At 43.1% G+C, this 26,359-nt stretch overlaps 1 protein-coding gene across 1 annotated transcript in view; it reads right to left on the reverse strand.

Moving 5' to 3' along the window:
• LOC112075480 (EVI5-like protein) overlaps positions 1 to 25,917 on the reverse strand; it is a 40,216-nt gene extending 14,299 nt beyond the window's left edge. The window contains 14 exon segments of the mRNA XM_024142479.1: positions 3,554 to 3,580; positions 3,582 to 3,629; positions 4,139 to 4,171; positions 4,753 to 4,806; positions 4,982 to 5,042; positions 5,275 to 5,372; positions 7,473 to 7,562; positions 7,778 to 7,921; positions 8,678 to 8,803; positions 9,002 to 9,076; positions 9,536 to 9,760; positions 10,698 to 10,887; positions 13,165 to 13,532; positions 25,537 to 25,917. Coding sequence (XP_023998247.1) covers positions 3,554 to 3,580; positions 3,582 to 3,629; positions 4,139 to 4,171; positions 4,753 to 4,806; positions 4,982 to 5,042; positions 5,275 to 5,372; positions 7,473 to 7,562; positions 7,778 to 7,921; positions 8,678 to 8,803; positions 9,002 to 9,076; positions 9,536 to 9,760; positions 10,698 to 10,887; positions 13,165 to 13,400 — 1,407 coding nt within the window. The 5' untranslated portion in view covers positions 13,401 to 13,532; positions 25,537 to 25,917.
• Between the last annotated feature and the right edge of the window lie 442 nt (positions 25,918 to 26,359).

Raw genomic sequence — 26,359 nt, forward strand, 5'->3', positions numbered from 1 at the left:
AGCAACCACCACACACACACACCACCACACGAACACCTGTATACCACTCATTGTCTCCATGGCCCCCCAATTCTAGTAGCATGCGAAAGCGCAGGTCATGTGTTGGAAAGACTAAATGAGAGTGAGCTATGCAGTCAAGGAAACAATGTGAGACGCTGCACTCACAGTAGTGCGACTGCTGTGCTGAGTCACGAAGAGAAACGGCACATGTTACAACACTGTACATACGGTTAACACAGCCATAATATGACATTGAAGATTCTCTATTCCTTTAAACTTTTAGTGTAATGTTTTACTGTTTATTTCGGTAATTTCCACTTTGTGTTTATTATGTCCATTTCTTGCTTTGGCAACGTAAACATGTTTCCCCTGCCAATAAACCCTTTGAATTTAAACGGTGAAACGTTAACTCATGTAGAAAGATGTGGTTCCTGACACATGTACAACCAGAAACACATCATCTTTTATTTTATGCGTAGTTGGACTTCATTCAAAAACGGCGATTTCAAGACGCTGACGACCTCCACACGTGTTGAATAGACTAAAATAGTGTGGTGCGGTGTGTAGGAAAGATTTTTTTTTTTAAAACAACAAAAAACATTCTGCATACATGATGCAGTGCACCATTGAGACAAAGTCACCTTAGTTCTGCTAGCAGTTACCACTACACACAAGCACACAACTAACACAACGCCGACAGGCGGCACACAGCTGCTAAAACACACAGCGCGCCACATTGAATAACTTGAACCCCTATGTACTAGGACCAGCTGGTCTAACAGCGATTGTCTTGTTGTCTACCCATCAACATCACCGACATTGTCCACACTCACCATGCTTTCTGTCTACATCGATACATTAGAATGTCATACACAACCAGCCCGGATGAACACAGTTATAACACTATGATTTGAACAGGTCAAACATCCAAAACGCCGTATACAGTGAACTACCCCCCGTAGCCACTAACCTCGGTACCCATTAAACGCTTTGAAAGGCTGCGCATGGCTCACATCAACGCCATCATCCCGCAAAACCCTAGACACACTCCAATTCCATACCGGCCTCAGCTCCACAGGTGACACAATTCATCAATCGCACTCACACTGCCCCTTTCCCACCGGGCACAAAAAGAACATCTATGTGAGAATCTTGTTCATTGACTACGCTCAGCGTTTGAATGGCATAGTTGCCACGAAAGCTCATCACTAAGCTAAGGAACCTGGGACTAAACACCTCCTCTGCAACATGGATCTTGGACTTCCCCAAAGGGCCGTCCCCAGTGGTAAAGGGTAGTAAACAAACACATTTCTGCCACGCTGATCTTCAAACACGGGGCCCCTCAGGGGATGTGCTTAGTCCCCTCCTGTACACTCCCTTTCCCCACGACTGTGTGGCCAACGACGACACCAACACCATCATTTAAATTGTTGACACACAACGGTGGTTAGGGCCCCTGACACCAACAACGATGAGGACAGCCATATTAGGGAGGAGGTCCAGAGACCTGGTATGTGTCCAGGACAACAACCTCTCCCTCAACGGAGCAAGACAAAGAAATGATCGTGAATCTACAGGATAAGAAGGCCCCAAAAAAGTTGCCAAAGACATCCAGTCACCGGCAAGTCATAGGACTGTTCCCTCCGCTACTCTTGCTCGGCAAGCGGTACCGAAATTGTCAAGTCTAGGTCAAAAAGGCTCCTTAACAGCTTCTTACCCCCAAGCCATATTGACTGCTGAACAATTACAAATGGCCACCCAGACTATTTGCATTGGCCCCCCCACCCCCATGGGTTACACTGCTGCTACTCGCTGTTTATATCAATGCATTTAGCATTTCACCCCCTACTGCATCAAAAAATTAATACCATTAAGGGCCTCGACTAACCCTTACCCCCACCACATTACTTGTACCAGGATCCCCTGTATAAGCGCCGTTGATATTTTATTCTGTTCCCTTTTTTTACTGTAGTTTATTTAGTAAATATTGTCTTTAAAACTGCATTATTGGGTAAGGGCTTGTAAGTATTCGGCGCAGTGACAAAAAATAGTTTTGATTTATAAGTGTAGCGATGTGCGCTGCTGGCAACTGAAGAGCAATAATTCTACATTAGGAACATTCAATACAGTTGACAATCAACACCATCCTAAAGAACACACACAGAAAATGCTGTAATGTGAGTACGGTAACAGGCTACTTTAGTGATTCATGTCTGTATTTAGTGAAGTTTTCAGATATACCCATGAGAGAACTAGAAGTGTTGGCAGCCTTTCCCACTCATCAAGCGCTACCAAACACTTACGTTATACGATATCAATTGATCCCTAAACTTACAATCCAACATCCTACACAGATTATAGCGAACTGGTTGGAACAAACATGTTGTTAGTATGTTATGGTATGAAACATGTGAATTACACTGCGCGTTGACTAAGACATATTTTCTTTAAAATGTTATACCACATATTTTGACATTAATTATGTCAGTGTGGAAAAGTACTAAATTCTAATACTTGTAAAGTAATGTACCCGTAAATACTACTTGAGTAAAGTCTTAAAGGATTGGTTTTAAATACTTAGAGCAAGTAATTATTTATCCTTATATTAAGCAACCAGACAGCACCATTTTCTTGTTTTTTTTCATTACAGATAGCAGGTCACACTCCACCTCTGACATCATTTAAAACAAGTATTTGTGTTTATGGTCTGCCAGATCAGAGGCGTATGGATGACCAGGATGTTCTCTTGATAAGTGTGCGATTGGACATTTCTGTCCTGCTAAGCATTCAAATGTAACGAGTCTTTGGTGTCAGGGAAAATGTTGGAGTAAAAAGTACCACATTTTCTTTACGACATAGTAAGTAAAGTTGTCAAAATATAATAGTAAGTACCGATACCCCAAAAATACTTAGTAGTACTTTACTCACTGATTATGAAGCAGACCGATACTGTCTATATCCAACATCCACTAACTGTGTCACTCTGGCTAGATTGAGGTCACAACTCAACACACTGAGTTGGGGAAATTCACTTTGACACTTCACCGTTCTCACACACCGCCTTTATTTTTTTCTGCCGAGATTTGTCATGTCATCGATTTAAATGTCATTATTTTTTAATGACTAAGAATTTGCAAAAAATGATGGCATATTTTACGAGCAGAAGACGTCAGAAGTGAGTCAGTTCCCCAAACAAACACAAAACCAAAGAATCCAACAAGGGCAACAACAGAACTATACAGCCGAATTGCTGGATTTTCCATAAACCGTCACTGGCACCATCAAAAACATGGCTTTTTGCCAATTATTAACTTGTTAGAGCTTGTTATCCATTGCAATAACTGCTATTGGATAATTTTGCTCATAAATCTCAGAGTGAAAGCCTGACTTCTAGATCAGTTCCTACATCTGAGTCCCCGTGCCCCGCCTGCAGCCATCCCAATATCTCACCCCACACTGACTCCAAGAATCATGTCCTTACCTTCTTCCCGCCTGCAGTTCTCCAATGGTGTCGCCTGCGGCTTCTCCCAGGTTCTGATTGCTCACGCTGAACTTGCTGCCTCACCACCGCCAGCTCCCGCGTTGATCACATAGTTCTCCTCCGCCTCCTGCGCCCGCCTCACCTGACCCTGCAATAGTGAAGACACGGGTCAGAAACAGAGGGGCCGTGTCAGTTATAGGGAATGTGTCTGAGGGGGGGATGGACAACGTTGGTTGAATTTAGAGGGGAATTGCGGCTAGCTGTTCAACACTTCACTGTTGGAGAGTTCGATATTAGGAGTTGACAGAGTAGAATATAAATGGCTCTTCTGTATCCATTCCTATTAGGCTGTAATTACCCTGCAAAGACATTTCTATCCTAATAAATGACAAAGGGCATAAAACAGTGCCTGTGTTTCCACAAGCCACATGCAAGGCTGTAGGCCTTAGTGTTAGAGCTCCTGCCATGGACACACATAGACGCACATGCGGTCAAGGGGGAGCATGGTCTGACGGACTGACAGACAGACCAACAAAACATTCTCTCATGCAGCAGTCAGGCATTGACATTGATTGGTCACTGTCAAGAAGACAGAGAGAGGAAGTGCAGGAGGAAGGAAGGTGTTAGAGGAGGAGAGATGGTTTTCCAGTACTGTACCTGTATCAGCCTGTCTGCTAGAGCAGCACTTTCCTACAACACCAGTGAAGGAGAGGAAGAAGATAAGAAAAGAAAAGGAGGATAAGGAGAGAATAGGGAGAAATAAAGACAAAGACGAGGAATGAAGGATAAGAACAGGGCGAACGTGTAACGGAAATGTGACAACAGAAAATAAATAGGAGGGTGAGAAAGAAAGAAATCATAGTACAGAGTGAAAGAGTGGCAGTGGGTTTGTGTGAGAGAAGGAATAAAAAAGAGAACAGAAAGACAACAAGCATTACTCAGAGAACAACAGGAGAGAAGCAAGAGGGGAAGAAAAGCCAGAGTACTTGGAAAAGGAGGAGAGACTCAGTGGCTCCGGTCTGGAATAAGGCCCATCCATTTAAATCATCCATTCACGCACACAAAATCAACAGACATGATCTCTGTCTTTAGGTACATTCACAACTTAAGTCACCTCACTTATTCTGTAAATGTGACAGGATATAAGTCTTYGTTGGCATGGCTATATTTTAGCTTCATGTTTCTGGTTGTGTTTTATTGTCCATCATAAACCTTATTCGCATTAGCGCTAAAGTGAGTGTCTGACTCGAAGCCAAGTTTCCATCTCTTACCTTCTCCAATGTCTCAATCCTCTGCTTCAGAAGCCTGTTCTCTGTGCGTAACCTCTGTGGATGTGTATTTAAGACGGGTAGAYAGACAGTTAGGAACATGTATTAGTCATACAAGGCTTTTAAATTGGGGACTTTGTAAGTAAAACAGAAGAAAAAAAATTCTGTTGGTCTATTAATAGATTAGCTCAAAGAAGAAGTTAGACACGTGAGCACACAGACACACACACACCTTGATCTCTATCTGCTCCTCCATCTCTTTGTTCTTGATTGTGGTGTACTCCTTCTCCAACCTGGCAAATAAAAGCATTTTAGTAGAGTTAGATTCATACAACGTGTTTCCATTTTACATTTATGCATTTGACTGTGTGGAAATAAATCTGAAACTAATAATCTTAAACTGAAAGTATGCTTTGTATAGRAACAACACCACAAATCAGGGCCCATTGGGCCATATTAACTGTAGTCTACAACCTAAAGCCAGTATTGTTATTCTAATGAACAATGATCAGAAGCAGAACCTACTTCTTCATCCTCTTGGGGTTGTATTTGACCTGGTAGGCCCTCAGGATCAGCTTGTCTGGGCAGCTGTCAAACTGGTGGGGGATCACCTTCTGGAAGTGCTGAGAGAAGGAAGAGACATGGTTAGAGCTTCATAGAATACACTCTGAACGAGAATATCTGTGTCCTGTTAATACACTCTGAACGAGAATATCTGTGTCCTGTTAATAACACTGCTGAACGAGAATATCTGTGTCCTGTTAATACACTCTGAACGAGAATATCTGTGTCTTTAAACACTCTGAAGGGAATAAATCTGTCCTGTTAATTACACTCTGAAAGGGAAATATGTCTTCCTGTTAATACACTCTGAAAAGGAATAATTATGTCTGTTAATACACTCTGAAAGGGAATAATATGTTCTGTTAATACACTCTGAAAAATAATATGTCTGTTAATACACTATGAAAAATAATATGTCTGTTAAACACTCTGACAAGAATAATATGTCTGTTAATACACTCTGAAAAAGAATGTCTGATACACTTGAAAAATAATATGTCTGTTAATACACCTGAAAAGAATAATATGTCTGTTAACACTCTGAAAAAGAATAATGTCTGTTAATAACATCTGAAAAAAGAAATATGTCTGTTAATACACTCTGAAAAAGAATATGTCTGTTAATACACTCTGAAAATAAGAATTGTCATAGGTTAATACACTCTGAAAGAATATTCTGTTAATACACCTCTGAAAAGGAAAATATGTCTGTTAATACATATAAATATCTATCTATGAAAAAGAATATGTCTGTTATACACTTGAAAAAGAAATGTCTCTTAATACACTATGAAAAAGAAATGTCTGTAATACACTTGAAAAAGAAATGTCTGTTAATACACTCTGAAAAGAAAATATGTCTGTTAATACACTCTGAAAAAGAATATGTCTGTAAAACACTTGAAAAAGAATATGTCTGTTAAACACTCTGAAAAAGAATATGTCTGTTAATACACTCTGAAAAAGAATATGTCTGTTAAATACACTCTGAAAAAGAATATGTCTGTTAATACACTCTGAAAAAAGAATATGTCTGTTAATACACTCTGAAAAAGATATGTCTGTTAATACACTCTGAAAAAGAATATGTCTTGTTAATACACTCTGAAAAAAAGTATGTCTGTTAATACACTCTGAAAAAGAATATGTCTATTAATCACTCGTGAAAAAGAATAATGTCTATTAATACCACTCTGAAAAAGAATATGTCTGTTAATACACTCTGAAAAATATGTCTGCTAATACACTATGAAAAATATGTCTGTTAATACACTATGAAAGATATGTCTGTTAATACACTATGAAAGGGAAGAATAATACGTCCAGTGGGTATCACATGATAATTGAAGTAAAGACACTTCAGAAATGACCATATGTTTAAACAATGGTTCATTTCACCCTTTTGTTTTTCTTGCCTCCAGCAAGTCTTGTGTCTATCTACAGTGATAATTCATGATTTTACTATAGTGCAGGGGTCCCCAATTACATTTAGCTGTGTGCTGATTTTTCCTTGAGCGGATGGGTGGGGAGCCGGAACATAGTTATAAATAATTTGTACACTGCAAATTGACCGAAAGAACAGATATAGTAATTGACAAAACAATTTGAATTTCAAATCTTAATTACATTGTGATACAATCACATATGCCTCCATTTATCAGTGGGAATACTTGGGAAKATTTTTCCTAAATTAAAATCACWTTGAGCTCATGTTCTGGTAATTTTCCAGTCTTTTATGTCCAAGGAAGATTTTTTTTTGTTTAAATAAAATCTCAGAAAACCTGGGGGGCCAAATAAAATCACCCACTAGACGAATTTGGTCCCTTAAAGCTGAATTACTTACTGGTGAAACAGCTTATTGGGGAACCCTGCTGTAGTGCCTTTTATTGGGACGACAGGTAGGCTAGTGGTTAGAGTGCTGGACTAGTAACCGAAAGGTTGCAAGATCGAATCCCCAYGATGACAAGGTAAAAAAATCTAATCTGCCCCTGAACAAGGCAGTTAACCCACTGTTCCTAGGCCATCATTGTAAATAAGAATTTGTTCTTAACTGACTTGCCTAGTTAAGTAAAAAATAAAAAAGAGATTAATCCCAAATGGCACCATATATTGTCCACTACTTTTGACCAGAACCCTATGGGGGGCCRAGTGGTTGTTACCTGAGACATGCCCTCCATGTCCAGCTGGATGAGGTCAGTCTGGTTGTACTGCAGAATGGCCATGCCCACACGAAATATAATCTCCAGACCCTGAAGACAGGGAATCAAAGTTCAAGTCAACACACTCATAGTGCTACATCACAAGACTCTCTTGTAGAATATATTTTATGTTAATGAGAACAACCTGTAATTAAAGGTTACATTTAAAATCAAACAATGTCTATGGGATCCACTATGTTGATTTTTTTCAAAGTATGTTCACCCAAACACATTCTCACACAAGACACCAGTGGTGAGTCTCTTACCTCGTACATGAAGATATCAAAGATGCGTGTGGCAACGGGCATGGGGAGGAAGGTGAGGAAGAGAGTGAGGAACCAGGAGGAGGCGTACATGGAGGTGTGGAAACTCTGAGAACGGAAGTGGACGTTCAGCTCCGGGAGCTGCTCCTGTTGGGATAAGGTGAGAGAGGGAAAAGAGGAAGAGAAAGAGGGTGGATGAGAGGGGAAGAGACGAGAGGAGTTAATTAAGCAATAAGGCACGAGGGGGTGTGGTATATGGCCAATATACCACGGCTAAGGGCTGTTCTTATGCACGAGTGCCTGGTATATTGGACATATATCACAAACCCCCAAGGTGCCTTATTGCTATTATAAACTGGTATCCAACGTAATTAGAGCAGTAAAAAAAGCCGTGGTATACGGTCTGATATACCATGGCTGTCAGCCAATCAGCATTCAGGTCTCAAACCACCRAGTTTATAATAATAGGGGTTTTAGTTAAGCTACAAACCTGTAATGGTTTCAAAGTGGTACTATAAAAAATGTAAGGACTAACCTAGAACAAATCTGTGCTGTATGAATCTATTTGCTGCCCCAAAGTGGACAACTCTATAATTGCAATAGCTGTGCTTATTCCCCAACTACAGTACACCATATACATACTTAAGTAAAACCAGATATTTGAGGCAATTTTTTAAAATTTCAATCCCAGACACCTGCAAGGCCCTTAAGGTTTTAGTTTATTTGACAATTATGCATCCTAAATGGCACTATATTCCCTACATAGTGCACTACTTTGACCTATTGGCCCTTGTCAAAAGTAGTGCCCTTTATAGGGTATAAGTTGCCATTTGGGACACATCCAACCTTCTACATTGGCCAGCGTGACATATGGAGATGAATAAAGTCCTAAAGTTTATTTACCTGCAGCAGGTATTCAAACTGGTAGATACAGAGGCCTAGTTCAGCCATGGTTGGTTTGAAAAGCTCCCTCAGACGGTACTCCTGCATCAGACGCACAAACACACAGAACGCCTCCTCCTCTGGCATCTAGAGGGGCGCAGGAGAGACAGGGTCAGGCTGTGTGACTGTGTACATTCACACTAATCAGGAGCTCAGAGGTAATTTATTCATACTGTATAAGCAACGAAAAAGGGTAGAATCAGGACAATTCCGTACTTAGCACAACGTAGCGCGATAGCAAGAGAGGGGAATGTCTAGACTAGAGGGCTGCTGAAGAGACGTTACCTGCATGAGCAGCAGGCCCACGATGAAGGCACTGCCCTGGCAGTAGCCCACCTCCCGGTCCACCAGAGAATACGCCTGCACACACAGACATCAATCAATATAAACAAACCTATACTCATTGGGGAGGTTTCCCGGACACAGATTCAGTTTAGAGATTCTCCATTTGCAATGCTTTTTAGTCCAGGACTAGGCTTCATCAGTGTCTGGGAAGCCGGCCCATACAGTTCACATACACATTTAACTCAATCAATCAAATGTATTTATAAAGCCGTTTTTACATCAGCAGATGTCACAAAAAGCTATACAGAAACCCAGCCAAAAACCCCAAACAGCCAGCAATGCAGATGTAACTGCTTCTAACTGTTCATCCAACTGCAAATCTCACTAGTGCCTAGTTAAATAAAGGTTAAATAAAAACAAAATAGTACAAAAAGGACTAATCATACCAAATCTATTCTGTTTGTCCAAGTAAACCTAAGAGACAACGTTCACCAACAACAAAGAAAATCATGCTCAAGGTGAAAATGTCCTCACCTTCATGACGTTGAAGAGCACCTCCTGACCCAGGCTGTCCTGGCCCTTGAAGAACTCATGCTCGGGGTAGGTGCGGGCGATGTCCCGGCGGATGAGCTTTTCGCAGGGCGAGGACATCTTGAGCAGCTCAGAATACTGGTTCTTCACTGGCATGTCTGTGGCGTTACCAAGCAGCTGCCACACGATGGCCCGGAAGTGGTGTGGGATGCCCTTGCGGATCAGCTCCTGGAGGTGAAAAGAAAGGTTTAATTACGAATCAAACTCTCAGTTTACTGTAGAACTCCACATCCTAGCCTATACTGAATATCTATGTCATCTCATATGTCTCTAATCTTCACTTATCTTATCCCTCCATCTGTGCTCTGTCCTCACTTGTCCTCGCTCCCATTTTCTCCTCTCTAATCTCTCCTGCTGTTCCCCTCTCCCTTTTTCCATCCTTTTCCCTAGCTCTGTCTGCTCTCTCCCTCAATGTTCTCCCTCCATCTTCTCTGCTCTTCCCCGCACTCTGACCTTTCCATCTCATCCATCTCTTCTCACTTTCACCTTCCCTACAGTCCTCTCTCTCCCCCTTATTCGTCCTCTCTCCTCTGTCCCCGCTCTCCATCTTATCCCCCCTAACCCCTATGTACCCTCTCCGTTACCCATCCATCCATCTCTCCTCTGCCCACGACTCCCATGTCATATCTCCTCTTTTTCTATTTAACCCTTATTTTACCAGGTAAGTTGACTGAGAACATATTCTCATTTACAGCAACGACCTGGGGAATAGTTACAGGGGAGAGGAGGGGGATGAATGAGCCAATTGTAAGCTGGGGATGATAAGGTGACAGTGATGTTATGAGGGCCAGATTGGGAACTTAGCCAGGACACCGGGGTTAACACCCCTACTCTTACGATAAGTACCATTCTTGCGTCTTTAGTGACCACAGAGAGTCAGGACACCTGTTAAACATCCCATCTGAAAGAAGGCACCCTACACAGAGCAATGTCCCCATTCACTGCCCTGGGSCATTYGGATATTTTTTTTTTAGACCAAGGGGAAGGGTGCCTCCTACTGGCCCTCCAACACCACTTTTCCCCCTCATTTATCATATCTCTCCATCTTCTCCCCTCTCTTCCCTTTGCTCTATCAGTCTCTCAATCACTCATCCACCACCCTCACCTTGAGCAGCTTGTCCTTCTTGCGTCTCCATTCATCCCACTCGTTGACGATGCGTCCCCACAGGATCCAGGTGTCCTCCTCCAGGTGGGACAGGTTGGACGAGGCAGAGGAGCTTGACACAAGGGACGAGCCGCTGTTCCGCCGCGAGCCGCTCATCGAGCGCATCGACTTTGAGTCCGCCTCCAGAAGTCTGAGGGGGGGTTGTGGGTGTCAAGGTGTTAGGGGTCAAAGGTCAGACAAGGGTCATATGAGTGAATCAAGAGCCACTTATGCTTTCATTACACTAGTCTTGTTTCCATTACTTGCTTTGATCTTTTTATTGTTAATCCATAATGTTAAGCTTTTCAGGCGTAATGTTATATTCTCTTTTGCATTAAATTAGACTGTTACTTGAAACGTTTTTAATTGTTACTCCATGTAGTAGAAAATCTCGTGTGGGAGAATGTCATGTAAAACACTGGAGAGCACAAAGAACCAGCAGTAACTTTAACACCACTAGGTCAAGTTACTGAACCTTGAAACCTCTCTGATAGTGACTTGGCACTGGGCRTATTGTTGAGATACTTATCAGTGCCAAAGCAGCTACTCTGATAGTAGGGACAATGAGGGTGTMTCCAAAATTGCAGCTTTTTCCCTATATAGTGCACTGCTTTTGARCCGAGCTCGTCTGGAACCTGATCAAAAGTAGTGCACTACATAGGGAATAGGGTGCCATTTGGGACGCACCCCGAGTGTGTGCCTTCACATTGGTTATAATACCGTGCCAGTAACAGCAAACGTCCAGCTCACAGAGGCAGAAGAGGAAGGTGCAACAGTGCATGTTCCAGCTCTGGCATCAAAGCATCTCTCAGCTAGCCTAGCCGGCCCGCTAGACCTTGGCCAGAAGCTCCTCCAACCCAATGACACATCTGCTCAGTGCATCTGCTCTGGAGCTACCCACAGCGGGGAGAGGCTAACCTCTGTTACCCKATACTGACCTGGAAACCTCATAGCCATGTGCTGTGACACAGTTGGATCGCTGGACTGTACCTGTCTGTATGAGTGGCTCATCATTTARCTGGCAAAATATCAGCAAATGCCATTCTCACAACAGCGCAGGGATCTTGAACGCAGCCATGCGAGACCAGTCACAACCTAACAGTAGGTTTCCATTGAACAAGGTTTATTCGACAAAAGCAATGTTGCAAAAAAAATCTTTGTGACATGTGTAATGGAAACGGCAGATATAGGAGAAATGTTCTACAGAATAACAACATTTTTATCCMTTCAATAGGAGTAGATTTTTCTTTTGTAGAACTTTCTTTATTGCAAGAAATTATGATGGAAACTGTTTATGTAATAGATTATTGTCAAATTATTTTTAAGGTAGGCCTACGAGTGGCACATCGTTTCCACATTTAATTCTAAATCCAACTATTTGTCCAATTTTTTTTTTTGCCTTTGCAGTGACTTTCAATAATGCCTGAATTGCTTAGCCTTTCTTTTCTGGTTGCCTGGATGGCTGGATGCAAGTTCAAGATCCAATTATTTCAGATCTAAAGGAGTGCAAGTTTCACCATGGCGATAAGGTGGCACATGAGAATTCTTAGAATATTAGTCAATTCTTGCATTCTATCCATGCTGGCTTTGGGAGCTACCTCAGACATGAAACAGATAGGTGGGAGAGCATACAGGCTGCCTCCAGTTTATTAAATGTGCAACTTGCCTAAATGGATCATGGAAAAATGTCAACCAATTCATTTTTATTTGACACGTTTTTGCTAAAAAGTTGTGTTATTTTTCATGGGATGTCTTTACGTCCAGCTGTTTTTAAATTGACACAAGACAGTTCAATGAAAACGCAACGTGGCAGGCAATTGTCGCATCTATTTTCTACGCAAACGTTCTAAATATCTACACAAAACCACTGGACAAGTTAATGGAAACATACAGGTAACTGCCAAAATAAATTACACTTGAGTGAACGAGGCATACAAAGTATATTGAAAGCAGGTGCTTCTACACAGGTGTGGTTCCTAAGTTAATTAAGCAATTAAAAACCCATCATGCTTAGCGTCTATGTATAAAATGCCCAGTTGGCCATTAGTTTGGCTACCATGGCTAGAAGAGATCTCAGTGACTTTGAAAGAGGGGTATCAAAGGAGTATAGGGGGTTTAAAGTGTGTGTGTCTCAGTCACCAGATCTCAACCCAATTGAACACTTATGGGAGATTCTGGAGCAGTGCCTAAGACAGCCTTTTCCACCACCACCAATAAAACAAATGATGGAATTTCATGCAGAAGAATGGTGTCGCATCCCTCCAATAGAGTTCCAGACACTTGTAGAATCTATGCCAAGGTGGATGGAAGATTTTCTGACTCATGGTGGCCCAACGCCCTATTAAAAGACACTTTATGTTGGTGTTTTGGCATTTACCTGTAGCTACTGTGCAACACATGTGAACCCCGGTTCCCATCTCTTTCTCACCTGTTCTGCTCCTCCAGCTTGGCCAGCAGCTCTAGTTCGTCAGGGCTCAGGCTCTCCGAGTCGGCGGGGGAGGCGGCGGGGGCCGAGAGCATGGCATCTTGGCAAGATGAGTCCGGGCTGAGGAGGGGGCTTCCCATGGAATGGTCCATGCCAGGGGGAGAGGAAGGGGGACACTCCAGCTGGTTGGGTCCCCCTGTGGAGCACTCTCTCTCGGGGCTGCCGCTGGGGGTGGACATGGTGGAGGTGGGCACAGTGCAATGCAATGTTGGACAGGGGAGGCTGTGGCTGGGTCTCCTTACCCGTCTCCCCCGCTGTAGGGTCACCTGGTAGGGTGGTGCCGGAGCCAATTGGATCAGGGTTCCTCAAATCTGTTGTGAATTTAGAGGACGTTTGAATTACGAGGACATATGCATGAGGACATACACTGAACAAAAATATGAATGCAACATGTAAAGTGTTGGTCCCATGTTTCATGAGCTGAAATAAAAGATCCCAYAAATGATCCATACGCACAAAAAGCTTATTTCTCTKAAAWTTTTMGCACAAATGTGGTTACATCCCTGTTCGTGAGCATTTCTCCTTTGCCAAGATAATCCATCCACCTGACAGGTGTGGCATATCAAGAAGCTGATTAAACAGCATGACCATTACACAGGTGCACCTTGTGCTGGGGACAATAAAAAGCCACTCTAAAATGAGCAGTTGTGTCACACGACACAATGCCACAGATGTCTCAAATTGAGGGAGCGTGCAATTGGCATGCTGACTGCAGGAATCTCCACCAGAGCTGTTGCCAGAGAATTTAATGTTAATTTTTCTACCAAAATGAATGCACAGAGATACTGTGATGAGATCCTGAGGCCCATTGTTGTGCCATTCATCCGCCTCCATCACCTCATGTTTCAGCATGATAATGCACGGCCCCATGTCGCAAGGATCTGTACACAATTCCTGGAAGCTGAAAATGTCCCAGTTCTTCCATGGCCTGCATACTCACCAGACATGTCACCCATTGAGCATGTTTGGAATGCTCTGGATCAACGTGTACGACAGCGTGTTCCACAGGAAACAATCAACAGCCTGATCAACTCTATGCAAAGGAGATGTGTCGCGCTACATGAGGCAAATGGTGGTCACAGCATATCCTAATTGGTTTTCTGAACCACACCCCTACTTTTTTTTTTTTTTAAAGGTATCTGACCAACAGATGCATCTGTATTCCCAGTCATGTAAAATCCAGAGATTAGGGACTAATTCATTCATTTCAAATGGACTTATTTCCTTATATGAACTATAACTCAGTAAAATCTTTGAATGCATGCTGCGTTTACATTTTTGTTCAGTATACATACATACAGTGCATTCGGAAAGTATTCAGACCCCTTGACTTTTTCCAAATGTTACTTTACAGCCCAATTCTAAAAATGGACTACTTAAAAAATCTCAAACTACACACAATACCCCATAATGACAAAGCGAAAATAGGTTTGTAGACATTTTTGCTAATTAATTAAAAATAAAAAACAGAAATACCTTATTTCCATACAGTACCAGTCAAAAGTTTGAACACACCTACTCATTCAAGGGTTTTTCTTTATTTTCACATTTTTTGCGACTGCACTTGAAGAAACTTTCAAAGTTCTTGAAATTCATGATTTACTGACCTTCATGTCTTAAAAGTAATGATGGACTGTCATTTCTCTTTGCTTATTTGAGCTGTTCTTGCCATAATATGGACTTGGTCTTTTACCAAATAGGGCTATCTTCTGTATACCACCCCTAACTTGTCACAACACAACTGATTGGCTCAAACGCATTAAAGAAAGAAATTCCACAAATTCACTTTTAACAAGGCACACCTTTTAATTGAAATGCACTCCAGGTGAATACCTCATGAAGCTGGTTGAGAGAATGCCAAGAGTGTGGAAAGCTGTCATCAAGGCAAAGGGTGGCTACTTTGAAGAATCTCAAATCTCAAATAGATTTTTATTCGTTTAACACTTTTTTGGTTACTACATGATTCCATGTGTGTTATTTCATAGTTTTGATGTCTTCACTATTATTCTACAATGTAGAAAATAGTAAAAAAATTATGAAAAACCCTTCAAATGAGCTGGTGTCCAAACTTCTGACTGGTACTGTAAGTATTCAGACCCTTTGCGATGAGACTCAAATTGAGCTCAGGTGCATCCTGTTTCCATTGATCATCCTTGAGATGTTTCTACAACTTGATTGGAGCCCACCTGTGGTAAATTAAATTGATTGGACATGATTTGGAAAGGCACASACCTGTCTATATAAGGTCCCACAGTTGACCGTGCATGTCAGAGCAAAAACCAAGCCAAACCAAGTTGGTCAGGATAATATCTATGAGGGTGCCCATGTTCATGGATTTAGGGTTGTACCTGGTGGGTTCCTTGATAATTTGTGTGAGATTGAGGGCATCTAACTTAGATTGTAGGACTGCCTGGTTGTTAAGCATATCCCAGTTTAGGTCACCTAACAGAAAGAACTCTGAAGATAGATGGGAGGGGCAATCAATTCACATATGGTGTCCGGGGCACAGCTGGGAGCTGAGGGGGGTCTATAACAGGCGGCAACAGTGAGAGACGTATTTCTGGAGAGATTCATTTTTAAAATTAGAAGCTCGAACTGTTTGGGCATAGACCTTGAAAGTATGGCAGAACTTTGCAGGCTATCTCTGCAGTAGATTGCAACTCCTCCCCCTTTGGCAGTTCTATCTTGASGGAAAATGAAAATCACAGCAAGGACATCAGGGTTGGCAGAGTGTGCTAAAGCAGTGAGTAAAACAAACTTAGGGAGGAGGCTTCTGATAACATGCATGAAACCAAGGCTTTTAAGGTTACAGAAGTCAAGAAATGAGAGCGCCTGGGTTAACCTCCACATCACCCGAGGAACAGAGTAGGATGAGGGTATGGCTGAAGCCTATCAAAACTGGTCGTTTTGTGCGTTGGGGACAAAGAATAAAAGGAGCAGATTTCTGGGCGTGGTAGGATAGATGGTAGGATAGATTCAGGGCATAATGTACAGACAGGGGTATGGTAGGGTGTGATGTGTTGGTCATTACTGAGAGGTGGTTAAGGAGAGTGTTTTGAATACTGATAACCTTACTGGTTATAACCTTTTTTGGCAAGACAGATCTTCCAAAAGGTGGCGGAGTGGCAATCTTTACCAAGGATCACCTTCAGTGCTCAGTTGTCTCCACCAAGTCTGTCCCCAAACAATTTGATTTGCTGGTTTGAAGTATTAAACTTTCAAATAGCTCTTTGATGACTGTTGCTGGGTGCTATAGTCCTCCATCAGCACCGGCCTGTACCCTACCTGCCCTAAGCTCTCTCCTGGCCCCTTACACTAAGTCTGAATTTGTCCTGATAGGTGACCTAAACTGGGACATGCTTAAACCACCTGACTAAGTCCTAAAGCAATGGGACTCCCTAAATCTCTAAGATTATTACCAATCCCACAAGGTATGACTCCAAACACCCAYAAAAGGCTACTCTCCTCGATGTTATCTRCACAAACAATCCTGATAGGTATCAGTCTGGTGTTTTCTGTAATGGCTGCGCAGTGAAACGACCTGTCCTGATTTGTCATAAACCCTTGCTAAAAAACTTTAATTAGCAAGCCTTCCATCATGAACTGGCCTCTGTAAAATGGTATAGAATCAGCTTGATCCCCTCTSTCAAAGACACCTGGACCTTCTTTTTATATATTTTTGGTGGTATTGTTAACAAACACGCCCCCATAAAGAAAATTAGAAGTTCTCTCTCTGTGGGTATAACCCCAAGAAGTTCTGGAAAACCCTCCTCCTCGCAGCTGCCCATGTCCCCTAAAGTTGATGATGTGGTTGTTACTGACAAGWAGCACATGGCTGAGCTCTTTAAATCACCACTTCATTAAGTCAGGATTCCTATTTGACTCAGCCATGCCTCCTTGCCCGTCCAACATTTCCTCATCTCCCATCCCTTCTGTGACTATCCCCGATGCTTCTCCCTCTTTTTTCCCCTGCCCCGCAACAAACTTTCTCCCTGCAGGCAGTCACTGAGTACGAGGTGCTAAAGGAGCTCCTGAAACTTGACCCTCTGCGTTATGTAGTGCATAACAGCAGCCCTTAGCCGTAGTATATTGTCAGGAAGAGACTGCATTAAAAGGTGATTGGATTAGCAAACTAGAAAGGATGTGTTGAGAAAGATAGCTCTGCAGATTGCTAGTATATCAACATGGCCTATGTAAATACAAAACAACATTCCTCAAAGTATTATATTTTATAATTGTTTGTTTTCTCATGCAAATCCATTGACAAAAAAAAAAAAAGAATGGCAATTTAAACTGAGGTTAAACCCATGAAATCCCATTTTCTGATAAGGAAAGTTTTGTTTGTTGTTTGTGTGTGCGTGCGTGCGTGCACTCAGGCCTGTGGTTCACAATGTGCAACATTCTACTGGCCTATGTGAGGCGAGGCCGGGTAGGCAAGGCCTGGTGCTCTCTCAGTCCACTATCCTATCTCCTCCCTCTAGTAAAGCCAAGAACAGACTGTGCACTGCACAATGTAGCTACTAATCACAAAACCAATAGGGGGGAACCATTTGTCAGTGATAAACCAGAGCCAGAGGTCCCGCTGCTACTGTTTAACCATGAAGGTAGCAACACTGCTCAGGAGTTCCTTTCTGCACTCCTGTCTGTGGCAGCCAAGCTGCACCATAGAAATGGAATTACAAGAATGAGAATCCCATGAGGGTGCAGCCAAATTGCAGTGGCTTGGGTTGCTTTCTGTTCAACTCATTCTAGTTCTATGGTGTTTCCACTCCTGTATGTGACAGCCAGGCAGCACCATAGAAATATAATTACTAGAATGAAAAAGAAAACCCTGACAGCCTTATAGAAATATAATTATTCGAACAGGTAAAACACCTCAGGCCATGGCAATTTGACTGCACCCTCATAGCATTTCCATTCTASTGATTATATTTCTATGGACAGAAGCACAGCCCTGGCCTGCATCATGTATGGGAGCGCTATTACTGGGTAAGCCGAGCTGGTGGCCCCAATCCACATAGAGGGAGAGGAGAGAGGCCTAACCCCAAGCCGAGGGTAATTCAGCATACATTTGACAAATGGAATCCCAGAAGGTAGGGCTTATGCACATCTGCAAGAGTGAGAGAGATGAGGGGAATGGGCTAGCCACCATTGGAATGCTGAACAGCTCTATGACTACAACACACACACACACACACCAGACAGAAATCCTAGCTGTTTTAATATCCGCCATAGTCACACCGATACATATGTCTACTGAAGCGCGACAATGACAAGGAAAGCAGAAAAACTGCCCAGAGAAGAAAAAAATWATGTTTGAAGGGAGAAAACACTGCAGAGGGATGGAGGGACAAGGACGCCATTCATGCGCTGGGAGAGGCCAATCAAAAGTGCCATTAACTAGCACGAGACCAATTGCATCAGAAGAGCAGCAGCTCAGGCAAACGAGCATCCTCAAACCGTCACGATATTCCCTCGAAATGACACGTAGCTAGTTCCTACAAAACAATGTAACAATAGAAACAGAGAAAAGTTGTCCATATGGAGCCTAATCAAAGCTAATCTTATGACACTATAAATACTGCACTTTTAACCTTTGATATTCCTCAAGACTGCTCACTGTGACGATGGAAATGCATAATAGTTACCTTTTAAGAAACCAAATGCAAGAAATAATCTTAAAATCTATGAAAATATAACACTAGTCTCCCTCTGCAAACGAATCCCCTAAATTACTGGCATCCCCATTGGTCATCTCACCAGGAATCATTCCAGTCCAGCTACAGTTGGATGTACACCAGAGGAGGTATACAGCAATGTCATTGAAGCCAGGCTATAGTCCAAACTCTGTGAGTCATGCTAGACTACAGCAGTATGTGGGACTATTGCTGCTCTCGCTATCAGTACATTAACTCTCTCTAAGGGTAACGGTAGGACAAAACAAACAAAAAATGGAACTGAATGTAGCTGAATGCGGAAGTCCTCCCATTTAGTGTGTCTGGAAGTGATATGTTGTGCTTCCCAAATGGCACCCTATATAGTGKACTACTTTTGATCAGAGCCCTTTGGGCCCTGGTTAAAAGTACTGCACTATATAGGGAATAGGGTGCAATTTAAGACACCACCATGGTGAACTTGGGACTGCAGAGTACTGGAGATGGAGATAGCCTTGGGGGACCAAAGGCTGTACCCAGCACACGAGGGAGCTTCAATGTGAGCCCTGTTGTGTGTGTGTGTAAACAGCAGCTTCTCCCTTGCCGTGAATGGGGGGCAGCTTCAATGTGAGCACTGTGTTGTGCCTATGCATGAGTTTGTATGTAAACCGCTATCCGCGTGCACAATTATCGCATTCTGTGTGCGCCTCAGAGCTTCCTATCCTCGCGCCAACTGTCCACAGCAACAGACAGACCTATTGTACCCCCAACTATCAGCCCTCCCTGTCCCCCATTTCTCCCCCTGAACCCCTAATCCACCCCTCCCTTCCCCTCTCTCCCTCCTTGTACGTCCTGTGCCTCCCCCTCAGGCCATGCTTGACATCAAGGGCAGCCCCACACGCCAATCCCTCCTGTTCGCCCTAACCTCGCTGTTGCTACATCTCATTTACATCTTTATGCCCGTCTGTCCGCTGACACGTGGCTTGTTCCTCAACGCCACAACATCCAAGTGCATGCGACTGTGGCAGCATCCAAAATGGCACAATATGATCTATATAGTGCGCTACTTGGGAATGGCCCTGGTCAAAAGTAGTCCACTTTGTAGTGCCCAGTTCATCTCCCGCTCTGGTGTCTAGGGTTAGTATTATGAACCCTGTGCTCTTCTGACGTCACTGTTGTMGATGTATTCCCTCTGTTTCTGTAATGGCTGCATATTAACCGTTGTCTCTAATATGCTTGACCTCCCCTAGTCACCCAAAATCGTCATGGCTATGACAGCCTGACCTTCTTTGACAAAGTGAATTATAAAAAAAAGAAAAGAAATGTCCTCTCACTGTCAACTGCGTTTATTTTCAGCAAACTTAACATGTGTAAATATTTGTATGAACATTTGTATGAATATTTGTATGTGACTAACAGAAATTGAATAATGTGTCCCTGAACAAACGGGGGTCAAATTCAAAAGTAACAGTCAGTATCTGGTGTGGCCACCAGCTGCATTAAGTACTGCAGTGCATCTCCTCCTCATGGACTGCACCAGATCTGCCAAATCTTGCTGTGAGATGTTACCCCACTCTGCCACCAAGGCACCTGCAAGTTCCCGGACATTTCTGGGGGGTAATGACCCTAGCCCTCACCCTCCGATCCAACAGGTCCCAGCACCGCTGCCTCAATAGGGATTGAAGATCCGGGCTCTTCGCTGGCCATGGCCAGAACACTGACATTCCTGTCTTGCAGGAAATAACGCACAGAACGAGCAGTATGGCTGGTGGCATTGTCATGCTGGAGGGTCATGTCAGGATGAGCCTTGCAGGAAGGGTACCACAGAGGGAGGAGGATGTCTTCCCTGTAACGCACATCGTTGAGATTGCCTGCAATGACAACAAGCTCAATCCGATGATGCTGTGACACACCGCCCCAGGCCATGACAGACCCTCACCCTCCCAATCGATCCCGCTCCAGAGTACAGGCCTCGTGTAACGCTCATTCCTTCGACGATAAATGCGAATCCAACCATTACCCCTGGTGAGACAAAACCGCGACTCATCAGTGAAGAGCACTTTTTGACAGTCCTGTCTGTCCAGCCGACAGTGGGTTTGTGCCCATAGGCGACGTTTGTGCCGGTGATGTCTGGTGAGGACCTGCCTTTCAACAGGCCTACCAGCCCTCAGTCCAGCCTCTCTCTGCCTATTACGGACAGTCTGAGCACTGATGGAGGGATTGTGCGTTCCTGGTGTAACTCGGGCAGTTGTTGTTGCCATCCTGTACCTGTCCCGCAGGGACCCTGGGTATCGTTTCTTTTTTGGGTTTTTCAGTCAGTAGAAAGGTCTCTTTAGCGTCCTAGGTTTCATAACTGTTACCTTAATTGCCTACCGTCTGTATGCTGTTAGTGTCCTAAAGACCGTTCCACAGGTTCATGCTCATTAATTGTTTATGGTTTCATCGAACAAGCATGGGAAACAGTGTTTAAACCCTTTACAATGAAGATCTGTGAAGGTATTTGGATTTTTACGAATTATCTTTGAAAGACAGGGTCCTGAAAAAAGGGACGTTTCTTTTTTTGCTGAGTTCATATACATTCATTATATCGGTCCATGGCCCTGTACAGCAGATGTTATCAGAAGCGAGATGAATCTAAATGAATAAGTTGCTTTTTGACGTAAGCTTGAATGAAGACCAGACACATTTGGGCTAATTAGAATATCATGTCAATCCGGTGAAGCTCCCTCAGAATACACAAGTTCCTAAACGCCACCACATTTAGAACAAGAATTGCTTCCTGAATTCCTAGTTTAGCTATAAGCGCCCTCCATGATAAATCACATTTTCCATGAATACCAAGGGGAACATGGCTTTAAAATACACATTTCCACCATCCTCCCTCCAAAGGAATTGCGATGTGACTAATCATTTATTCTGCAATGGTAGTTGAGTGTATTGTCGGAGGGGGCTAGGCCGATTTTACCCTGATCAGGTCTGTGATTCAATAAGATACAGATTAAAAGGATCACCAGCACTGCTGCGTTAACCTCAAATGGATTACAAACAGATTAAACACTGTACACCAAACCATAACCCCAGATGCCCTTGCATTTGCCTAGGCATTAACAGAAAATATACACATAAACGATACACGGGATGTCCATGGGATTGGTTTAAGCCTCACTTTTCCAAAGTAGATGAACCAACCAGATCCCCTTTTCTGGGGCACTGATCGAAACTGATCTGGGACCAGTATAGTTAGTGTGGCGTGAAACAGAAACCATCTGACCTATTACTATTAAACCTGTGCCACTTTGGTACAATAGCCCCAGTACATTGTGTCACCAGTTGATTGTGTGTTCATTCAGCTCTATATTAACGCCATATGAAACCTCCCTCTGGGGTTTCAGAACAGGTCTGGATAGTTTGCCACATACACTGGAATGGGCCAATAGAGAGGTGACGTTAATTATACTCCCAGAGAGAGTGAACTGTGAACTGAGGTGAATCATTCCTGTACATTACCAGACACCAGTGATCCTTGAAAACAAGTGCAACCAAGACAACAGCTCTGGTGAAATGGTTGCCCGGGCTTGTTTATCARAATAAAAGGGCAAGGCCCTGTTCACCTGACTAGGTGGGGAAATAGATGGGGGGGCGTGGTAGTAGGCGTGGCCAACAGTGCCTTCTCCAACCAACATTTTTAGAGGCCCTCCCATGGCAGCAGAAACAAAATGTTGCTGTTTTAAAACAAATTTGAATGCTATTCGCAATTCTAGACATTTTGCCATGGGGAAAAGAAAACATTTTACAGTTTAAGCTAGTTTCCTGCAATRCTACACATTTTGCCATGGCTTGTGTTGTGTTCTTATGCTACACTTCATGACCAAAAGCTTGTCAAACATCTCATTACAAATCATGGGAATTAATATAGAGTTGGTCCCCCCTTTACTGCTATAACAGCCTCCACTCTTCTGGGAAGGCTTTCCACTAGATGTTGGAACATTGCTGCGGGGACTTGCTTCCATTCAGCCACAAAAACATTAGTGAGGTCGGGCAATGATGCTGGGCGATTAAGCCTGGCTCGCAGTCGGTGTTCCAATTCATTCCAAAGCTGTTCGATGGGTTTAAGGTCAAGGCTCTGTGCAGGCCAGTCAAGTTCTTCCACACCAACCTCGGCAAACCATTTCTATTTGGAACTCCCTTTGTGCACGGAGGCATTGTCATGCTAAAACAGGAAAGGGCATCGTATAGAATGTCATTGTATGCTGTAGCGTTAAGGTTTCCCTTCACTGGAACTAAAGGGCCTATCCCGAACCATGAAAAACAGCCCCAGGCAATTCATTATTCCTCCTCCAAACATTAGTTGGCACTATGCATTGTGGCAGGTAGCGTACTCCTGGCTTCCGCCAAACCCAGATTTGTCCGTCGGACTGCCAGCTGGTGAAGCGTGATTCATCACTCCAGAGAATGCGTTTCCACTGCTCCAGAGTCCAATGGCGGCAAGCTTTACGCCACTCCAGKCAATGCTTGGCATTGCTCATGGTGATCTTAGGCTTGTGTGCGGCTGCTCGGCCATGGAAACCCCCCTTCATGAAGCTCCCGAAAAACAGTTATTATGCTGACYTCGCTTCCAGAGGCAGTTGGGAACTCGGTAGTGAGTGTTGCAACTGAGGACAGATAATTTTTTTCAACACTCGGCGGTCCCGTTCTGTGAGCTTGTGTGGCCTACCACTTCACGGCTGAGCCGTTGTTGCTCCTAGACGTTTCCAATTCACAATAACAGCATCCGGGCAAATAATGGTTTGCTTTGTGAGTAAATTTAACTAGTTACCATTCTATTTCCGCTTTATTCCGTGCTGTAATGTAAAGTGCTTCCAAAATAATATGAACAACAGACTAGAAGGGAGCTTGTAGTAGCTGCAGTAGGGCAGGATACTGGAGTTTTAGACTTGGTATGTCAGGTCATGGAGTTGCTCCCAGTATCTCAGCGTCAGCAGCACAGCAGGATCATGGAGTGGAACCTTTAGCACAGGGCAGGCCTCTGCTGATCGCTACAACCAACCAACCACAGTGAGAGAGTCAGTGTGACGAACAGATAGAACCTGTCAGAGATGCAGAGACAGACATACAGAACCTGACAGCAATCCAGACAGACACAGACATCAGGACAGGTTTATGATATCCCTCCCTCCTACTACGGTCCGTATTGTGGCATTCAGCAGTTTTGTACGGCAGAAACACACCACAGCCAAGCCGGTGTAAAACACAAAGACTGTTAATTTGACATCACAAAGGCCTATTAGCTTACCATTCATTCACAGTTCACCTCAGCATGGATTGCTGTAGCAACAGCAAGTAGCAGGGATGATGAGAAAGAAGTGAGGTTTACACAGCTGTGTGTGAATGCCAACTGTCACTTTTACTGAGCTATAATGTTCAAATGCCCCATCTGCGTGTGTGTGGTAAACGGGTATAGCATTTCTTTTCAAAACAAGGTCATGGGGATGTGTGAAGATCAGATAATTGTTTTCTTGAGAGCCCGTGTGTTTCACTCTCTATATGGTGAGTGCATTTCCTAGATAAGGCTAAAAGCAATGACTTGATTTCTCACTCAACACACCCTGTGCTGGTGAAATCTACCCAGCGCTTTCACTTGGTGGTGCATGTCTCTAGTCTGTTCTATCTAGCGTTTATAATATTAACCATAATTAGTCTGAAATGCAAAGGTATTATTCCTTGAAAAGTAGTTCCCCAAAAAGACTGAATGCAGATGCCGTGGGCAGAATACTTCACTTTTTATAGTCAGCCATAATACCCCTTCCATAATAAAATGTTTGAGATCTTTCGCTCTCTCTCTTTTGGAGTAAAGCCATCCCAAGGACTTCCATTTCTGACGTAACAATATTCTAACGGCCTTAGCACCATCACTAGGCAAAAAGAGAATACATCTGAAGGACAAATAACCCTGCGTTGATAGGCTACCAAAGAACTGTCTGAGGATTTTGTAATTACGTAGGCTTTTGCCTGTTTCGGTTTTTGTGTTTGTGTGGATTTGGCACTTAGCCCAGATTTCTGGCCAATGAGCGTATGCCAATGGCTGTACTGTACACAAAGGCTCTCGCGCTGCAGATGATGCTTCAGCTCAGCATCTGTCAACCAATTTCAAATGTCAGTTCAATCCTATGTCTGGCAGTTGCAATGTGACAGAAGAAGCTATTTCAAAACATATGCAAACGATTGTATAAACGATATTATGCAACGGAGGCCGCGCAAGCGAAGAGGCGTAGCAATGTCTCCTCTTATTCTGTGCCTAAAACTGTAGGCTACAGAAAACATTTACGGGGTTGCTAGCCTATTTCGGCTATTTTCTTTTTCGCTTGCCTTTCCATTTGAGGGGCCTATTCGCTTTCCGGAAATATGCAAATGAAGACCACTGTATTAATTCGACAAGAGAGAAATGAAGCAGTATCAGCCCCGCTGTCGCCGAGTAACCTCTGATGAAGATTAAGGCTTCCTCAATGTAAAAAAAAATACACAGTGCTTTGTTTTGGAGCAGAAACGTAAACTTCGCTCGAMCCATCTACATGTATAACAAATATTTATGTGACACATGAAATTATAACAAGAACAGTAAAAAAAATGTACATACATTTATAAATAAAACAGCAATGCCCACCTGAATGTTCCCATAATCGAAGCGGCTCTTGCTCGTAGCTGCTATGTCATGCCGGCAACCACGAAACTAGCACAGAATAAAACCTTCACAATGTCGACTTCGCCACCTTATGAAAAATACAGTAAGAAATGCAACGCCGAAGCCATCGCTCGTGCTGCTGTTTATTAGAAAATGCGAAGTCGCGCAGCTGTCCGTCTGTCGGCGCTTCCTCAAGAAGACCTATAACTAGCTACAGGCGACAAATACTAGACAGGCAGCTGTCCACCCTTTCTCCCCTGTCCTCCCCAACTATGTTATAATACAAATAAAGCAGACAATAAAATAGCTTTAAACAGCAGCGTCAATCATTAACAGAAATCATAAACAGAATGGCGTGCWTCAGCGTTTCTACACCATTTGCCARGAGGTGGTGCACACACCAATCAGATTACAARACAGGCATGATTGGCATGTCTAAAGCCAATGAATTYGCTTAATTAAGGTYCCCATTGTAGTGACACCGCAATGATCCACTCATGTCTATTCTTTATTCTGCGGGGAGGCGGGGCTTGCATACAGTGGCGTGCATAATCTATAGTGCATTAGAGATTTATTCCCTCTAAAAAATATATAAAATGAGGGAATTATTCAAATGTAACTCTTATTATGTCAATTGCAATTAGGTTAGGGCATTATTATAGCCTATACTYGCTATAATGACTGGCACAGTGAACATACTCATAACAATGATACTGTAGTAGACAGTAGACWGCAAATTGACTTTAAGAATCTATAGCATGCAGGTGGGTCTGTAAAAAAAAACTCAACAAGAAGAAGATCAAAA

Source organism: Salvelinus sp. IW2-2015, unplaced genomic scaffold (genome assembly GCF_002910315.2).
Source record: "Salvelinus sp. IW2-2015 unplaced genomic scaffold, ASM291031v2 Un_scaffold3189, whole genome shotgun sequence".
NCBI classification, from domain to species: Eukaryota; Metazoa; Chordata; class Actinopteri; order Salmoniformes; family Salmonidae; genus Salvelinus; species Salvelinus sp. IW2-2015.